The sequence below is a fragment of the Xiphias gladius genome, chromosome 12 (genome assembly GCF_016859285.1).
Source record: "Xiphias gladius isolate SHS-SW01 ecotype Sanya breed wild chromosome 12, ASM1685928v1, whole genome shotgun sequence".
NCBI classification, from domain to species: domain Eukaryota; kingdom Metazoa; phylum Chordata; class Actinopteri; order Istiophoriformes; family Xiphiidae; genus Xiphias; species Xiphias gladius.
Genome location: NC_053411.1, coordinates 18,150,558 through 18,164,912, shown reverse-complemented (window position 1 = coordinate 18,164,912; position 14,355 = coordinate 18,150,558). Strand labels below are relative to the sequence as shown.

General features: G+C 46.1%; 2 protein-coding genes across 2 annotated transcripts; one reads left to right on the top strand and one right to left on the bottom strand.

Moving 5' to 3' along the window:
• Positions 1–903: 903 nt before the first annotated feature.
• On the bottom strand, positions 904–2,466 carry LOC120797736 (myelin-oligodendrocyte glycoprotein-like). The gene is made up of 4 exons (XM_040141583.1): positions 2,388–2,466; positions 1,766–2,143; positions 1,191–1,283; positions 904–1,058 (listed from the first exon to the last, which is right to left on the bottom strand). The coding sequence occupies exons 1-4, from the start codon at positions 2,464–2,466 to the stop codon at positions 922–924; spliced, it is 687 nt and encodes a 228-aa protein (XP_039997517.1). The 3' UTR covers positions 904–921.
• A 1,684-nt stretch (positions 2,467–4,150) lies between these two features.
• Positions 4,151–10,208, top strand: LOC120797297 (Fc receptor-like protein 5). The gene is made up of 5 exons (XM_040140850.1): positions 4,151–4,194; positions 5,386–5,658; positions 7,368–7,628; positions 8,481–8,630; positions 10,090–10,208. Exons 1-5 carry the CDS (start codon positions 4,164–4,166, stop codon positions 10,140–10,142), a joined length of 768 nt encoding a protein of 255 aa, XP_039996784.1. The 5' UTR covers positions 4,151–4,163; the 3' UTR covers positions 10,143–10,208.
• The last annotated feature ends 4,147 nt before the right edge of the window (positions 10,209–14,355 follow it).

Here is a 14,355-nt window from a genome sequence, read left to right as displayed (position 1 = left end):
ACCAAATCATCACAGTCATACCATGAATAATTAAACTGTCAAAGCAGTTTCTGCACCAGAGCCACTTGTTGATTTGTTAAAAACCCAAAACGCTTTCTTGAGTGTTTCAGCTCTCGAACCTTTGTGTTGAAAAATTTAACCTTTCATGCCTTCACTTTAGAGGAAAACTCTTTGTCTCATGAAGCATGATCAGTTGCACCTGAATGCATCATTCCATCACTTTCATTTACAGCCTTGTATGGCAGTGTCATTCTTAAGTCTGCTACCAGGTGGAGACAGAATGAAGACTTCTGAAATCCTTGTGGGACCGATGTGATGTTTTCACCCTGATCTCTGTGTGGTATATGCATGTGTGTTACATCTTATGGAAAATGTGCACAATAAAAGTTTAATAAATGTTGATGAAACATTTTGACTCGTGCATTCGTCCAGTAGGATTGAGGCTCAAGACTCACTCCTGGTGCTCGCGGGAGACCGACGTTGCACTTGATCTGATGCTGCTCGGAAAACTGTCAGTTGTGGATTCAGTTTCCTGCCTCAGTTTAATGAGAGCAGCAACACCGGCGTGTGGATCTGCACCTTAAAAGGTTTGTTTCATGGAGCCAAAAATGAGACATTATCAAACCATCAAATAAGTTTAGCAGAACCCGTCTAACATGATGGAGGTGAGCGGAGAGACGCCTCACAAAGCTGGACACGATGACTCGAACGTGTCCTTTATGGTTGACAGACAGAAATGTTGAAGGTTTATCTGAACAGCTAAGAAGCTGAAACCAGGCTGTCACTCACAAGCTGACTGAAAGTGATAGGAGCTGTCGGGGTTGATGTTAAACTTCGCCTACATGAACAATGAACAGACGTTTAACAATCAGCTATGTCCCAAAAAAGTCCGATACTACAAGAAGTAACGATAGTTTTTGTTCATTTCTGACTTACTTCTCGTTTTCGATGCCGTCGTATAAGAAAATATCCACCGACTACAACAGCAGCAGCAGCCAGGGATAGCGAGGAGCAGACGACCACTGGCAGGATCCAGATGTTGGGACTGGACCGACCATCTGATGTGAAAGAATGAAAACAAAGACGACGGCTGCAGTCACAAAAAATGTCAACAAAGCGCCAAAATGGCTGAGAATTCTTTATTCTGTGTCTTTTTCTCTCGCCCTCACGGAGCTGGACCATTTTCTCACCTTTGCCATCCGTCCCGTCTTCTGGATCGGGAGTTTGTAGGCCTCTGTCACGCAGCGGCGCCTCTGTCGTCCCGGTTCTAAGCAAGTTTGGATCTAGAAAAACACGAGATTTGCAAAGATTTACAACGCAACATTCAAAACAAACAATATTAGTAGGACAACAGCGACGTAAGTTGCTGACAAAATGACCCTTAAAGTTTAAAAGATTCTCATTTTGATCTAATATGGATATAAATGACTCATCACACAGATAATTTTACTAGGGCTGCAACTAACACACAGTCATTTTCATTATGAATTCATCTGCTGGGTTTTTTTTTTGGATTCATTCATTAGCCTATGAAACATAAAAGAAATTGTCCAAAAATGTTTCTGAGCTGAAGCAGACGTCTTCAAAAGTCTTGTTTTGATTCACCAAAAGCCCCAAAATGCCCAATTACTCAGTTTACAACGATATGAAATCATCTGTGCCGAGAGGCTGAAATCCGGGAATATTCGGAATTTTAATGGCCATGTTTGCGTAAAAGCGGGATCCGTTTGTAACATTTAAAACAGCTATAGACAAATTTACTCACCAACAACAAGTCGTATAATTGAAGCATTCGCTTTGCTCCTTAACTTTGGGATGAAACATCTGTATCTCCCGTCATCCGCGTGCGTTACGTTCACGATCTTGAGCGATATGTTTCCACGTTTCAGGTCGTCTGTGAACAGCGCCGTCCTGCCGACGTACGACGGGATCTTCATGTCAGGGTCCTCTCGCTTGTCCCGGTAAAGGTGCACGTACCCGACCCGGCTCAGCCGATCGGAGGGGTCGGGCTTGAGGTCGGGCTTGGACCACTCCACCGTCAGCCCCCGCACGTCGACGGGTGGGTCCAGGTGGCATGGCAGAATGACGTCGTCACCCGGCGCGGCGAGGATTGGCAGAGATGAACCAATCACCCGAGGCTTACCTGGAAAATTGAGGGGAAAAAATTAAAACTTATGAAAAGCGAGTGAAGTGTGGAATCTGATTTGCTGCATGTTGAAAACATACATACATACTATTTATTAAAATACAGCAGAGTCTTAAAGACTGAGGTGGCTCACGGAGCTCTGGACCAGACTGTGCGTCCCCTGACAAGCCTACAGCATCCACATCAGTTCACGAGGTGTGAGTGACTAGTCTCTCCCTGGTCCAGCAGATACTGGGTTTACACAAAGGAAGTAACAGTGTCGGCTCGGCCATCTTCTCGTTGGCCGAGGCCTCCGTCGCTCCCCCGGCGTGTGCCTCCATCGGGCGGACATTTCACTCTGGGCGCGCTTGACCCTCCCTGCTCCCCAACTTACCTGTAGAAAAAGACCAGACGCAGGACAGCACCCGAGGACGGTTTCCAGATTGTCACGCCGTTGCCATATAAGGGGTTGTTTTTCTCATGTGCACAGCTTTATGCAGAATAACACACTCTGTTCAGTACATTATATCCATTACAAACACCTAAGTTTAATAAGCACCATAAGCACGTTTCTTTTAATCTCATAGCAAAGTAATATATAAAAACATATAAAAATAACTCTTCAATTTATATATATATATATATATATATATATACAACATTAGATGTAATGAACATGAGCGTATTTGCTGCAAGTTTTTCAAGTGCAACATGCACAGAAGTTGATAACGTCCTGGTCACACAAATCAATTAGATCAAATATCAAAAATAAAAATTCGGTCCATGGACTGTTTTGTTTTTTTTTTTTTGACTTGAGCATAAAAAACAAACGTCAGAAAAACCTGCGGTTTGTTTGTTTAAAAAATGTTGCGATTTGTGATTCTCAGTTGATTTTGAAAAAAAAAAAAAGAGTGACAGACGGTTCGGAGATCGGCCGGTCCGACAGTCTCAGCACTGACCGGGACTAAAGGGCGTGCGCAGGTTTTCAACTGGCTCTTTAGAGCCTCCGTCCTGCTCATGGTGACATCGTTCTCTGCCAAGACAGGATCAACATGGACCAGAATCTCAAAGCAAGGTTTCCAACATCTTATGGGATCCAGGCCACGAAGACCCGGGGCTGTCTGAGAGCAAATGGAAGAACTACCCACTGTTAGTGTGGTGTTCCTAACAAAGTGCTCAGGGAGGGTATATACTGTATATACGTACACACAGCACATTAGAAGTTTAGATCCTTCTCCATCAGTCCCATCAGTGAGGTGTCTGATTGGTTCCAGATTCATCCTGAAGCAGGACAACGAGTACAAACACAACCAGAGTCATAAAGACTCTTTCGGGTTGGCGCTCCCTCGGACATTTTATTTGAACGTGTCTTTGGAGACCAGAAGGACAAGGAGTCCTGCAGCCCCCACAGAGATCTCATCTTAACATCATGGAGTCAGTCTGGGATCAGATTAAGAGACAGAAGACACCGAGACAGACTAAATCCACAGAAGAACTGCACCAAGTTCCCCAAGATCCTTAGAACAACCTACCTGCCAAGAACCTTAAACAAATTGTGTGCAGTTGAACCAAAGAGAACTGGTGCTGGTTTAAAGGCTGAAGGGGGTCACAGCAAATATTCATTAGGTGATCAGCTGGGTCTGATTGTCGGTGGATCCACTGCGTTGATCCAGACATCGATGGATCCCTACGACTGTCGGTCCAGATCCATCATTTTCTGAAAGGTTTTGATGAACAAGTCCAAGAAAAGGAGTTTCACCCCAGGATGTTTGAGTTTTAGACACAAATCTGTTGCATGTCCTCAGGTCAAGTCTGTTTTATTTTATATAACATAAGTTATCTCAGGGACTGGGTAACTGTATGTGTGTGTGTGTGTGTGTGTGTGTGTGTGTGTGTGTGTGTGTGTGTGTGTGTGTGTGTGTGTGTGTGTGTGTTTCTGCTGTACAACCTGTTCCCTTAAGTGTTCCGGTCTGAGCTCAGGATGTGGGTAAACCTTTCTCTTTCAGATTCAGAGAAACACAGAGAGCTTCAACGCAGCATGGACATCCCGTCACTCTGCCTTTTCATCTGTAAGAAAATTTGTACTTTTTTAATCTCAGATATTTCCCCCTCAGCTTTCTCCTGCAGCTCAGGTAGAAATCAGCTCCATCTCTTTCTTGGAGCCCAGTTTTAAGCTGAAAAGATGTTATGTACAATGTTTGACCTTTCAAATAGAAATGAGGAATAGCAATCAAATCACTTTCGGGTTGGCGCTCCCTCTGCGGACATTTTATTTGAACGTGTTAACGTGGTAATTGTTTGGTAAAACTGTTTGTCCATCCCACTTTTCTCAGCTTCTGCTCTCAAAGATTTTTCAACCTTAAACATTTGTTTTAGCCACCAAACCTTAACCGCTGTTTGATTTGCCCTACTGACAGTCGAAAGGAGTAGATGCTGTAGGAGGAAAAGGATTTTAGGAAAGTTCACGTTGAATGCGGTCGAAAAATATCTTGCAGAACCGTCCGGAGTCAACGTTCCTGTTTGGCGACCGGGCTGCACTTCCACATCACTAAACGGAAAACGGTCAGGATCAGTTCACGGGTTTAAAAATTGACCAAAATTAAATGGCCAGTTAAACTGCTTATACAGACAGAGGTGCTATGACGACTATTTGATACTAGCTGCGGTCAGCCAATGGCATCAACAACAGCAACAACCTTGTGATATGAACCTACTGAATAATGTTATAAAATCTCGGTGTGTTAAATATAAAATATGAAGGGTCTGGTACCCAAATTACATTTACCCTTGGTGTTACCCAGCCGAGCAGATCGTTCTGAGTTTTTTTGGTCAGGTTTAGAGCCGTCTTTGAGATATCTGCCTCCAACCCACTACATTGGCGTTGAAGAATAAGTTTTAGTACAAACCACTAAGTTGGTTTGTCATGTTAAAGGCATTTACAAAGTTCACTATATTCTAAAAACTTTTTATTCAAAAAGAGACATCTGCACAGCTAGACAACATTATAGGTAAGTGAGGACATCTGTTTTTTTGTTTGTTGTTTGTCGGTCAACTGGTCAACTTCCTCGAAATGAGTCACTAATGGCCCCACATTGCATCTACGCCGGCTGGCGCAGGTCTGGCCCCACCATGTCGTTTTAAGCGAGAAAGCAGAGGGGGTCTTAACCTTTCTCTTAACGAGCATTCAAAAAAGGAGCAGATGACGATGTCACCCAGACGGTTTTGCGTTTGTGTCTGCTTTTTCCTGTCTAAACCCACAGCAGCCACACTGAGGGTCCACCCCGACAGATCTCAGTTCTTTCCGTACGAGACCCTCGCTCTGACTTGTGCAGTGCCGGGGAACTTCAGCGGCTGGACGGTGGTGAGAAACACTTCCTCTGAGTCATTTCAGTCATGTGAAGCCGGCTGGGGTCGCACAGACGCCCCCTCCTCCTCCTGCACCATTGGGGGTATCTACCTGTCAGAGAGTGGACCGTACTGGTGCGAGTCCAAGCGAGGGGAGTGCAGCAACGTCCTCAACATCAGGGTGCACGGTAAGATCGCAATGCCGAGTGTTCCTGGAGCTTTTCTGTGTCTTTAGGTATACACTGTTTCACGGTGAGTGGATTTCTCTCTGCGCAGAATGTCCGTCCACCCAAGACGCAGGTCAAAACTTTTAAAAATGTGACATCTGCCGTGTTTTTAATTATGAAAAACAGTGACTACCACAATGTCGTCTCTGCGCTACAAAGCAAAAAAAAAGGTTTGTTTGTCAGACTGAGTTAACACCAGAATCTGACTCCCCGATCTGTTTTACCATGGAGACAATTAGAAGGCCAGAGAAATGAATCATTTCAGCATGTTAAAAATCTGCAGTAAATTAAAAAAAATGGAGCTAAGAACCGAACCAAAGAGCAGTAAGTGTGCTCTGCCTGTCCTGTCCGTCCCATTTATGTCTACCAGGGGAGGCTAAACAACCGACACACCTCTTTGTATAACACAATACACTTCGACGGCAGCACAAACTGCTGCCTCCGAAACGCTCGCACAGTTGAATCAACACGTCTCTGAGTCGGTTTCAATAAAAACTGAACATTATAACCTTCATGCAGGAGGCTTTACTGCAGGACTGGATTTTCAGGACAGGTTTTTGGCCGGGTGCACCTACTAAACTGCAAACTGAGCGTGCACTTCATTAAAAGCAAAAGTGCTGCATTGAGAATGTCACTTACAAACGTAGGTATTATTAGAAAAATGTTCTTCAAGTAGCAAAAGTGGGTGAAAAGTACTCATAATGCAGAACAATGTCACCTATTACCAGACACATTACAGTATCTGATTGCATTATTATGACTGAAACGCTGATGTGCAAGTAGCCTTTGCTGAGGAAGAAAGTTCTTCAGATGGGCCAGTGGTTCCTCAGATCTTCCCCAACACCTACTTTTAATGACCAAGAAGCAGTTGACAATCAAAAATTCGGCTCAATACAGTAAACGGAGGCTGGTTCCCGAACACAGACACTGAATATGAGTTAAACCCTTCTCACCTTAGATACCTTGGCGGGTGTTCCCTTGGGTGTTTCAAACATTCCCCACGTTGTGGCTTAATTCAGAGATGATTTTAACTTTTTCCCGTACTCTAAGATTCTCCGCTCTTAGGTCGCCAACATTTGTCGTTCCTTGCCCCCTGCCGCATTTCATCCTGTCTTCCGTAGGGGCGTCTTCCGACGGACCGACCCCAAAGAAATCAAATATAAGCACGTGTTGTTCAGCGTCCCACCCGTTGCACCTGTTTGAACGTGGCAATGTCGTGATGGGACCCTAGAGTAACACAACACAAAATAAGATGCACCTCACCTTTTACTGTCGTGGTTGGTCAAGACAGAATTCGTTTTTTATATATCCTTAATGTTTTGAGTTTGGTCAAACAGAAGACACGCGTTTGCACTATTTACGATGCAGGAGGATGTTTTTTCACCTGTTACTGGCATCGGCACTGACACAAACAATACTGTAAGTTAATGACATTAGATTTGCGTCGTTCAGTGCAGACAATTCAGTGTCAGTCGTTCACCCATGCCTCAGAATATCATCTTGTCATTGCTTTGCTAAATTCTTTTAAATGATTAGGTGTTAAATAAGCACTTTGCTCTTTCTTGTGTATTTTCCCATCTTTACTGAACATGTTCTAGTTAGTTTTTCTGCAACTAAACAGACTAAGGGCTGAAAAACCGCGGACCGTGGTCCGTCACTCTGTGTTCCAGCTGGTGTTGTGATCCTGGAGAGCCCTGCGCTTCCTGTGACGGAGGGAGACAGCGTGACACTTCGCTGTTCCTACAAGGTAAGACCTGCGAAGCCCTCCACGTCGGCTTTCAACGCAACGTTCTACAGAAATGGCGTCATCGTCGGGACTCAGCCCGACGGAAAGATGATCCTCCCGGCGGTGTCCAAGTCTGACGAAGGCTTCTACAAGTGTCAACACCCCACAAAAGCAGAGTCACTGCAGAGTTTGCTGGTGGTGAGAGGTGAGGTCAGCTCCGTGTTCACGTAATACAGACGTGTCTTTGAGACAAAGCTGTTTCTAGAGGCAGGAATCTCATCTCATTCTTTGAGTTAAAGCTCAAAAGTTGAAGCTGACTACGCTCCGTAATTAATAAGTTGCGGTCCTTCTTTTAGATACTTGCAAAGCAGCTTGAAACTGTTCGACTTGACTGCTGCTTTTTAGACTTGACACAGACCTGAAACTCAGTACAACCCGGGAAAAGGTCTAAGTGGGTACACTGCGGACAAAGCACAGAGACAGACTGGTTTGAGTATTGTGACCCTGGTGAGGTTTGATGAGAGTCACGTGGTTAAAATGTTCCCTAGATATAACAGTTAACTATTTGTGTGCGTCAATTAAGTAAACAGAAACCATCTGTCAGCCTATAAAATATGGTTAAGCCTCACTGTGTTGCTGACACCTGTCATTACAGACGTCCCGCCAGAATCACCAAAAACTAAATCGCATACTACATACTGTAGACCCATGACGGACAGGTTTTTTGTTTTGTTTGTTTGTTTTTAAAAAGAAAAAAAGGATTAAAATTGACGCAGGAGAACTAGAGATATCGTCCACAATGCAGCTCGCTCGCCGACAGTTCACCCGGAGATTCGGGTGCGTTCCGCCAATAGCAGCGGAGATGAGGAGCGGACTACAGAGGTCCGGTGACCGGTTCACATCCACTGGTTTTTGGTCTTTTCTTCTTTTTCAAACTTGCAGTCTTCAGAACTAACTGTGGCTGTGGCCCACGATGGATGGAGTTTTGTGCGTACTTGTTTGTGTAATGTTTGGATAAAAACAGAACCGTTGACCTGAAGTGGTTTCCTCCTCACAGTCAGAGCCCAGCCCGGAAGCGAAAGTGTCCCTGCCACTCTACCTGACACGTCCGTGTCTCACCTCAGGCTGGCGTGTGCCGTCCTGCTTTTTAGCTTCTACAACGGCATAATGATAGTGTTTGTGCACAAGTACCGGAGGTGGGCCCGAGGTAAGAACACCCCTGAAAATCCTAACAATGATAATAGAATGTACAGATCCCTGTATTTACTACCTCTCCTGTTGGCCACAAGGTGTCTGTGATCAGGGCCGATCTCGTAGCTGGTAGGGACGGGGACCCTTCAAAGACACATATCGCCGCGGTGAACGCTCAGTACACTGCAAAATCATTTAGTCCATCTGGTTAAAATCACCTCATCTGTTGTCATAAACGATTATTCTGATCAATATAATTAGAAAAGGTTTGTCACTTCTACGTCAACTTTGAATTTCGAAACTATTTCAGAACATCTACCGTATTTACGAATTCAAGTCGTGGGACCTAAAATGGGGGGGGTCAATATTCCTCTAAACTTTTTAGCTTTTTAGCATTTCTAGTTAAAATTCTCCAGATTCTCTTCCTTCCCTGTAGACTTTTCAACAATGCGGTGCACGTCGCGTATCGTTGCTTGGGGGCAAGTCAGAAGTGACCCGGGGCCTGCATCGCAAAGCAGGTTCAGCCTAGCCCGGCTCTCTTTGGGTTATCTGGCTTCACCTAGCCCGAGTGTGGTGAGCCTGAACAGTCTGTATCCTGAAGCCGGTTATCAACGGGCTCCGTTAACTCTGGCTCTATCCGTCCGGGCGAACAAGCGTGTGAAAGAGGCAGGGCCGGAACCGGGAGTGAAGTGCTTGATGTGACACGAGATGGAACGGTGGGACCGGCGGGCAGATTCGGTTGTGGTGACAGCAGGAAGCGGTGTTCATGGAGGTGAAATGTAAACTAGAAACTAGAGCAGGAGAAGAAGCTGTTCAAATGCAAATAAATGTAATAATTTGTACCATTTGGGCGGTTTCCACCCACCGAAAGTTAGGTTATATTTCAATAAACCTGCCCCTTCTCTCATCAGTCAGCAGATTCCTCCTGACACACACAGTGATGTCAAAACCGAGTGTCATTGCAGTTGATTACAACTAAGTTGAATCTTTGGAAAACCAGAGTGAAGCGTAGAGAGAGCCCAGCTCACCCACTGGCCCCTGCTCGTGGTTTCTGAGGTGAAGCCAGCGGCTGCGGAGCCGCTTGTCGCAGTACGACAGTGTTGGTAGAAAGAGGGAAGTGAAAGAACGGCGAAGGTGAAAGTCTACTGATCACGGACGCCATCTACCCGAGCCTCAGGGCAGGCGACGGCTTGTCCAGATGATTGACAGGTGTGGTGAAGTAGGGAACTGGACCAAATGATGGAACAGCTGCTTATGTGGGATTAAATTCTACTTTTAAAAAATGGACATCGAAAGGGCTCAATTTAAAGACCTAGAGTAAGACTTAGGACCCTTTTATCGATGTCCCACTAGATCCAGTGGATTTTATTGCGGGGGGGGCTCCTGTAATATTATATCTGAGACAAGAATTGTTTAAGACAACAGTTTAGAAATAAATCAGTAAATAAAAGGTCTCCCCTCTGCTCTTCCTGCAGCTCGAGCTGAGGCTAAGAGGAGAGCTTCTGATCGTCTCGCACGGGAGCGATGAGGCCGGTTTCCTGCGGGGACGACGATGAAGAAGACCACGTTATAGGCGAACCAATATTACTGCGAATGAGACAAACTGCTTATTTTATATTCTTCCCATTTTTAAAAATACGTTATTACACAGCTAATATAATGCGACGCCTAAATGAGGGCGTTTCAAAAGATGTCAAATCATTAAGGAGCTTGATGCGGTGTACATTAAATTATTTGTATTTTTTTTTTTTTCTAATGTACCAATGTTATTCTGTACCGTCCCTGCTAATTTACCAACTAAGGAATAAATGAATAGACTTGAGTTTCCTACATTAGTTCTGAAATGTCCTCCGGTACGGAGCGTGTGTTGCACGGGGCCGATCTCCATCGGGTTTTTGTCGACGGAAAAGTTCGGAGAAGCTGAACATGTTGACGCCGATGTTTCAGACGCACCTTACGGGGGCATCGATAGCTGAGGCCCGACTCACACGACTTCACTCTGATGAACTGGAGGATTAAGGTTATAAAAGTTCTTATTATTGATTTTTTGTGTAACACAAAGCTCGTCACATCTGGTACATCAGCGTATTTTATCCTTTCAGAATTGTTCTCTCTTTGTTGCTCACCTGTGAAAATTCAGCTTTTCGAAAATCTGACTTCATCATTGACCCTGGTGGATAATTTGAGTCTACAGCGATGCTAGAGGCTCTTTAGCAGGTATGTTAACCATGTTCACCCTCTTACTTACAAGACCTAGAGTAAGACTTAGGACACTTTTATCATTATCCCACTAGATCCAGTGTATTTTATAGCGGGGGGGCAAAACCCCCACAAAGGGACAGAAGACTTCCAGCCTGGTTGTCTCATACAGGATGGGTGGGAGGCCTCCTGCCTGTCCGTGCCCAGGGTCCCATTGTCTCATTCTCCATCCATGTCGTTGAGCCTGTCGTTGCACTTTCCTTTCACAGTGTTAACTGATGCCAAGAAGAAGAGAAGAGGAATCCGTGTAAAGGCCTGCGGTTTACCACCAGAACCTCTCTACAGGGATACAACACCTCCAGTGGGGGGGCTCCCTTGGTTCTGGGGGGGGGGTTGGAAAACGTGTCCGAAGGCTTATCGAGCCGTGACCGGTCTCAGTGCTGCCTCAAGTGGTTAAACCCCGGGGAGGCGCTACGACCTCTCTGTTTTGTTTACGGTAACCTTGGTGATGGCTGCCGTCACGCTGAACCAATGAGAGCCCAGGAAAACTGGCTGAGAGGGCGGGGCTTCGGTCCCGGAGGAGTGTCCCATATCAGGTTCATCACATACCGGAGGAAAGGACTCAGCGAGCGGCGTCAGTCTGAGTCCCGGCTGCTTTCTGATGTGGTTTTGGGTTTTCAGTTCAAAATCTCATAGGAATACTTGTGAATTTTTGTCCTGTTTCTTTGTGAACGCGACTTGTGATGTAAATAACATGGCTCAGCTATGAAGCAGCCTTTCGTGACTCAGGAAAACCAGACAAGCACCAGTCCGCCCGCCTTAAAAACACAACGCCGCTGCTGTGTCTTTAATAAAAACACGATAATGCTTTACACTTTATGACGAAGGAATTACTCGATGCTTGTTTGGCATCTGTAACGATACTTTTAGCACTTGAATGGTCGGTTCGACCAAACGACCAAAGGGGAAAAAAAACAAAACACCTATTTTCCGAATGACCTTCACTTGTGGCCTCTATCGGTCAGTGTCGGTTTATTTCCTATCACGATAAACACGGTTAGCTTCCGTGCTAGCAACAACCCCGGTTGTTGTTAGCACGGAAGCTGGAAATTCAGGTTGAAAACGCCCCAGCAGCCGCATCCGCTGCCGGGTCACTCTCCCAACCCTTGACTCGCTCCTCAGTCCATATCAGGAGTTTCCCTGCGGCGCACAGAGACGTACTCGTACCTGGGATCTGTTGGGAAGGAAATGAAAAATACAACAAAAAACGTATTTCAGGTTCGTTGGTCCTGCTTTTAGAGACGCGACCCCGTCGTGGGTACGTCCTGACTCGGGAGGACCGCCGAAGCAACCGGGACCCTCGGCAGCGCAGTGATAGCCGAAGGTACCCCCCCCCCCCCGGCCCCACATGCCTGCCGGGGCCATCTGTCTGCTGGTCGTTCTGAGCCACGGTAAGTCGGTCCCGTTCACGGTGGTACCTGCGCTGACCACTTTTGTCGTGTGCCGGAACGTCCCGGTTCTCTGAACGGCTGAGTCACGTCGAGAAACGTCCCCGGGATCGATTCCCGAATACATAAACCAAAGAACCAGTAGACAAGGATTAGACCTGCCTGCTTTAAAATAATCCTCGGTGATATAGTGTATTATGTACACACGTGATTTTAAAAACTATATATGTCTGTGACATCCTTAATATTTGAAGTAGCGAATAAGGAAATGAAAAACTGTCTAATATTCTTGTAACATATAAGTGGGGATGAAATAATGACCAGTTCGCTAAAAGGTGCCTGCAAAGAGTTGGCTATTAGTTCCCGCCTCTGAACGACAGACAACGACGGATGTTGAGATGAAACCATTCATCCTGACCGAAGATATTTTCCACAACCAAAAGGTGTCCCGGGAGGTGTGTGCGCTCTCTCCTCTGTCTCTGGCGCCCAGGATCCGGACCTAGCCAGGTCCCCCCCTTTACTACCGTGCCGGACTTTGAACGTCCAGGTTCTGAGTGTGTTTTCGTTTTTCGGTCAATCCCACAGGCGCCGTCAGTGGAGCGGATGTTGGACGAGGCACCGCGGGCGAACCAGAGGACCCGGGTGAGTATCCGCGGTCGTCGCCCACGGTGGCAAACAGGTTTTCTCTTTATCTTCTGCGTCCAACACGAGGACGTGCGTGTGCGTGTGCGTGTGCGTGTGTGAGTGAGTGAGTGAGTGAGTGTGTGAGTGTGTGAGTGTGTGAGTGAGTGAGTGTGTGAGTGAGTGAGTGAGTGAGTGTGTGAGTGAGTGAGTGAGTGTGTGAGTGAGTGAGTGTGTGAGTGAGTGTGTGAGTGAGTGAGTGAGTGTGTGAGTGAGTGAGTGAGTGTAGCCATGGTGAGAATATTCCTCACCAGCGTGTGACTGCGATCACAGGAGGGTGCGGATGAGTTTGCACGTTTTATGAAAGTCGTGAAATGTCACTCGGGACCAGTCGTGATGGAAATGCGGTAAGAAAAAAGGCGGGAGCTGTTATGATTTGCTTGATTGCATTCGGCCGCTAAACATGGCGACAACCATCCGGACGTTCGACACAGAGATGCATAACGGAGTCATTTCAGTGAAACAAGTGTCGTTCACCAGGTTGGCGCAGTGTCCGGTCGCTCCCGGACACGAGGTCGGTGGATATTTCACACACTGTTCAGTTTCGATCCGTGCTACCAAACTCACTTGTTCGGCTAAAAACGGACAGTTTTCTCCATCTCTCTCTCGTTTCACGCTGCGTCAGCGAGCTGTGGCTGGAGGCGGCTCTCCCGGTCTGCTCCCAGAACGAGGGTATGTTTCTCAGAGGCCTGGGTGTCATCAAGGAAAAACCTTTTTGTGCCTTTATCTTCGGGAGGTTTTAACTCGGCTCAGTAGTCAAATGAAACTCACCAACCGGTTTGTGTTTTGACACCAGTTACAACTGAGGCCACAGTGATGTGGGGCTGCAAGTAACGACTGTTTTCATCATTGATTAATCGATTAAGCATTCGGTCAATGAAACATCATCACAACTTTTTTTTTTTTTTTTTTTCTTCTTTGTGCAACCGACAGTTCAAAACCCCCAAATATTCCATTTACAGTGATGTAAGACCCAGAAAAGCAACAATTCCTTCCATTTGAGACTTGAACCAGAAAATGTTCTGTCCTCTCCTCTGTGTAACTTACCTTTTGTGCATTTTGTTACAGATGCCCAGAAACAGTGGCACTGCTCTGGTCCATCAGAAGAAATATGTGCAACGATTGGCAGAAATGCAACTCTTCCGTTCAGAGTCAGTGGGGCCGATTCGAGATACACTTGGCGAATAAATGGCTCTGATCTTTGCTTCTGTCGCAGCGGATACCTGCGATTTGAGTCTCGGCGCCACAGAAGAAGATTCGGAGTCTCTTGTAAAGACCTTGCACGAGGAGAAGGGTCTGTCAGGGTCTCTGGAGTGCAGGAGCAAGATGGGGGGCTGTATTCATTATGTGACAGCAGCGGCAATTGTACCTGTGTGAACTTGGGTAAGCGCCGTAAACACTGTATGGTTCGCT